Below are 5,311 nucleotides of genomic sequence, written 5' to 3'. Positions count from 1 at the left end.
TAAAAAAAACTAATTTTTTTCTTGTAAGGATGTCATTTTTTTAATACGAGCGCGCGTTCGTGCTCGTCACTACGGTATCCACGCGCGCTAATGCTAAAGAGCGTAACTTTGAAGCCTCTTAACTCGAAAAGTACTTAACGAAAAAATACTTAAGTATAGTGTTTTGGAAAGCTCTCGAGATAAGCTACAAGAATATACAATAAAAAATGGGGGTATCCATTTAAAAACATCATTGTGACCTTGACCTGATCTTTATGACGCAACTCAAGGTCAAACTGCTAATATCATAAAATAGATCTTTTTAAACCCTACAACTTTTGTATTTAACATTTTTTTATACAACGCTTTGTTTTCGAGATATTCAGGTGTTCCGGTATATAATATTCACCCTGTATATATATATATATATATATATATATATATATATATTATATAATTAATATATAATTAATATATAATATATAATTATTAATATATAATTAATATATAATATATAATATTATAATATATAATTAATATATATATATATATATATATATATATATATATATATATATTAATATGTATGAAATTACAGCACCATTTTATTAGGCACCATTTTTTATTTATTAATAAAATAAAGGAATAATTAATTTTCTTATATTAACGCTTTGCACTACATATATCAATCTAATTGACTTCTAATTGACATATTGTAACATTCTACACAAAACATAACAATTAAATTAAAAGTAACGATAAATTTTATCAACTAATTATATTAGTAAGAAATTCCATTTCCTCCGTTAGTACATTCATATTTTATTATGTCGTCACTTCCTCTTTTCAATTCTGATTTTTAAAGGGTTCATGGGCATTAACACAAGATCCATCTTTAATTCTATGTCTTCTATTTTGACCTTCTTGTCCACTTTTAATATGTATGTCCGCAACAGAGTTGCTATGAGAACTTTCATAGAAGTCATTGCATACCTCATACCTACAATTTTATAATTTAATTTCATATTTCGCCACAGTACAGTTTAGCTCATGTATATTTACCTAATATACTCGTCAACAAAATCATCGTATAAGTAAATTCATGACAAAATTTCGCACAATTTTAAATAGGCATAATAGCGCGAAACATTATCGTATTTGTAATCTTTTTTTTTTATCAATCTATTGAGTGGAGTAAATTTTTTTCACAAATCTTACGATAATCATCGTAAAATTTATAATCATCGACATTTCCTTGTAAATAAAGAAAGAAGATTTTTTTCCTTGTAAATTTCCTTGTAAATAAAGAAAGAAGATTTTTTTCCTTGAAAAAAATGAAGAAGAGGTGTGCTAATGGTAATGCTAATGCTGATGGTAACTGATTAAAAATGCACAGGTAACTTTGATACACCGTACAACGTCGCGGAAGAAAGTCGTGCACCACCTCTTCTTTATTTTTTTATTTGCAAGGAAATGTCAATATTTTACGATGATTATCGTAAAATTTTGGAAAAGAATTCATTCCACTCAATAGTACGTCAAATTAAGCGATTAAAAAAAAATACAAAGGTAACTTTGATATGTCGCAACTCCGCGAAAAAAATATCGTACAAATCCGGTTTTTTTTAAATTGCAAGAGAAAGTCTATATTTTACGATGGTTATCATGAAATTTACGAAAAAAAATTTAGTCCACCTCGTAGGATACGACAAATTGTGCAATTTTTTGGAGACGCAACACGTCTTTACTTTTGAAAAGACTACGGGAAGGAGAGATTAAATTCAAAATCGGACGAATGCTCCTTAAAGAATGGACTTCACACTTCAAAATAAAAAAAATATATTTAAACACGATAGTGTTTTGCGGTATTATACTCATTTAAAATTAAAATGCATAGGTAACTTTGATATGTCGCAACTCCGCGAAAAAAAATCGTACAAGTCCATTTTATTTTTATTGCAGGGGAAAGTCTATACTTTATAACGGCTATCATGAAATTTACAAAAAAAATTTAGTTTGTCTAGTAAGATACGTCAAATTGTGCAAATTTTTGGAGGCGCAACATGTCTTTACTTCTGAAAAGACTGCGGGAAAAGGAGAGAGTAAAATCAAAATCGGACGGATGCTTCTTAAACTACAGACTTTACTCTTCAAAATAAGAAAATAAGATTACAAATACGATAATGTTTCGCGTTATTATGCCCAAAATTGTGCAAATTTAAAATTGTGCGAAATTTCGATATGAATTTTACTATGCGATAAATTTTTTGACGAGTGTATGATAAAATAATATGTAAAATCATATATGATATATGATTATATATATTAGGTGCGCAACTAAGTTCCCGCTGTTTGTCAATAGATGGCTCCAGCAGTAAGTGCTGGTCGATTTTGACATATCCAAAACGTCATGAACCAAGCTTAGATATATGGTAAACAAACCGCTTTGACACGTTAGTGATTTTGTTTTGGCGTCATATACTTTTGGTTGTGTGAAAATGTCTGATTTTGTGCCAAATAATCGTCATTTGCGGGAAGTGTTGGTTTTCTTATTTCATTCGAAGAAAATGGCAGCTGAAGCGCATCGAGAGCTCCAAAAAGGAAGGAAATGCTGCTCTAAGTGAAACAACGTGCCGTGATTGGTTTCGTCGCTTCAAAGACGGTGATTTCGATGTTGACGACCGTCCGCGTGAAGGAAGGCCAAAAACCTTCGAAGACGCTGAATTGGAGGCATTGCTCGATGAGGATCCGTGCCAAACGCAAGAACAGCTTGCTTCAGCATTAGGAGTTACCCGCCAAGCCATTTCCAAGCGATTGCATGCGTTGGGAATGATTCAAAAGCAAGGAACTTGGGTTCCTTATGATTTGAAGCCAAGGGATGTTGAGCGTCGTTTTTTCGCCTGTGAACAACTGCTCCAGCGGCAAAAAAGGAAGGGTTTTCTTCATCGCATTGTGACGGGTGATGAAAAATGGATTCATTACAGCAACCCAAAGAAAAAAAAGTTATGGGGACTGCCCGGTCATGCTTCTACGTCGTCGGCTCGGCCGAATATTCACGCTGCAAAGGTTATGCTGTGTATTTGGTGGGACCAGGTCGGTATTATTTATTATGAGCTGTTGAAACCGAACGAAACCATCACTGGGGAACGGTATCGAATTCAATTGATGCGATTGAGCCGAGCACTGCGCGAAAAACGGCCACAATACGAGCAAAGGCACGAAAAAGTGATTCTACTGCATGACAACGCTCGGCCTCATGTTGCCAAACCCGTTAAAACCTACTTGGAAATGCTCAAATGGGAAGTCCTACCCCACCCGCCATATTCCCCAGATATTGCGCCGTCCGATTATTACTTGTTCCGTTCGATGGCACATGGTCTGGCTGATCAGCAGTTCCGCTCATATAAAGACATCAAAAAATGGCTTGATTCGTGGATAGCCTCACAAGACGAACGCTTTTACCGTAACGGTATTCGACCCTTATAGAAATAGCATACTAAGAATCATTGATAATTACTTATTTTCAGTATTAAAAATACTGGATAATAAGTAATTGTCATTGATTCTTAGTATGATATTTCTATAAGGGGAGCTCTGCCAGAAAGATGGGAAAAAGTTGTAGCTAGCGAAGGGCAATACTTTGAATGATTCATTTGTAACCATTTTTCACAATAAAGTTGCATTTTCATAAAAAAAAACAGCGAGAACTTAGTTGCGCACCTAATATATATATATATATATATATATATATATATATATATATATATGTATGATAAAATAATATGTATATTTACCTAAACAGTTCCTTGGACCGGTACCAAACGGTATATAACTAGATGGATGAATATTTGCTATATTCTCCGGAAGAAATCTATCTGGATCGAATGTCAACGCCTTCGGCCAATAATTTTTATTGCGATGCAAAGATAATATTGTTATAAAAAAATCAGCGCCCTTCGGTATAGTATATTGTCCTGAAACATATTAATCTGTAAATAAATATTATAATAAAACATCAAATGGAGGTAATTAAAATAAAATAATATTTTATTGTCCAGAGCAATCAAATATCCATAATGAACGGAACACTATTACTTATTGTACAATTCGTATATATTGCTCCACTACACAATTATGTTTATAAGCAAACCTATTTGTAAATCTTCATTATTTCGACGTCCTACGAGAGGCACAACGGGGAAGAGTCTCAATGTTTCCTTAATAGCACACTCCATATAGTTCATATGTTGCAAGTCTTCGAACTTGACAGGCGCGAATTTTGGGTCTTGCGTACCATAAATTTCCAGCAATTCCTCGTACACTTTTTGCTATTGCAAAATTTTGTATTTATTTATTTTATACACAGAATATTAAAGCATATAAATCGAAACACCTATGATATCTAAATCGTACCATAAAATGTAAAAAAACAGAGTCTAAGAGGCTATTACATGTACAATAAATGCACTTTTGTTCACTTTTCATACTAATTAAAATTCTATATCATAAAAATTCTATATCATGAAATATAAAAAAATATAAAATATAAAATATAAAATAAAAAAATATAAAATATTTCTATATCATAAAATACAAAATTATGTTTAACAGTTCAATAAATATGATACGTACTTGTACTTCTGGGAAATTTGCTAACATGAACATCGTGAAATTTAGTGTGATTCCAGTTGTTTCGGAGCCCTGTGTAAACAAAAACTTGTTTTAATCCTCGGTTTTATCAGTAATTTTATTAAAACATTATGGAAACAACATTATGTTTCCACAGATTACATAATACGTACGGCAAAAGTTATCGTATTGATTTCATCGATAATATCCTTTCTAGTGAATTTTTTGCCTTCGTCAGATGCTTCCATTAATAAATCGAGGAATACTTTTCTTGCTATTTTTTTTTATTCGAACAAAAATAAGTAAAATAAAAAAGAATGCTTTTGGTTAATTAGTTACTAGAATTGAATGTGTTGCATGCGTATTTATTTTTTCATGTTTTTAATAATAAAAATTTACGACTGATCTGTATGCACATTCAATGGATGTGGTTGCATCTGTCTAAATAACGTGTTGCAAATAAAAAAAAAATAGGGGACATATACCTTTGTTTTTCTAATATTTTAAAATATAACATATATATATACAGGGTGTCCCGAAGTCCCATGATGACCCTTGGTGAGAACGTAGAACGGATTGAGGTGAGCAAGAAAGTCCTGTGCCGTTTTGCGATATTCGCAATAGTTTTTGAGAAATTAATTATTTTGTCTCAACAAATCAGCGTACAGAAAGCGGCAGCGGAAAGAAAGATGCCTTCGGCCGA

At 32.2% G+C, this 5,311-nt stretch overlaps 1 protein-coding gene across 5 annotated transcripts in view; it reads right to left on the bottom strand.

The window, feature by feature from the left end:
- Positions 1-571: 571 nt before the first annotated feature.
- The window catches only part of LOC116852780 (cytochrome P450 4C1-like), a 31,843-nt gene continuing 27,103 nt past the window's right edge, over positions 572-5,311 (bottom strand). For all 5 annotated transcript variants that reach the window (XM_032833772.1, XM_032833475.1, XM_032833556.1 and 2 more), the window contains 5 exons: positions 4,782-4,882; positions 4,612-4,680; positions 4,130-4,307; positions 3,774-3,953; positions 572-979 (listed from right to left, as the gene is read on the bottom strand). In XM_032833772.1, the coding sequence (XP_032689663.1) occupies positions 813-979; positions 3,774-3,953; positions 4,130-4,307; positions 4,612-4,680; positions 4,782-4,882 (695 nt within the window). In that variant the 3' untranslated portion in view covers positions 572-812. The remainder of the gene's footprint in view (positions 980-3,773; positions 3,954-4,129; positions 4,308-4,611; positions 4,681-4,781; positions 4,883-5,311) is intronic.

The sequence above is a fragment of the Odontomachus brunneus genome, unplaced genomic scaffold, assembly GCF_010583005.1.
Source record: "Odontomachus brunneus isolate Ranch 3 - 2012 unplaced genomic scaffold, Obru_v1 Obru_scaffold_001, whole genome shotgun sequence".
NCBI lineage: Eukaryota > Metazoa > Arthropoda > Insecta > Hymenoptera > Formicidae > Odontomachus > Odontomachus brunneus.
Note: the sequence above shows the minus strand (reverse complement) of the source record. Positions and strands in the feature narration are given on the sequence as shown.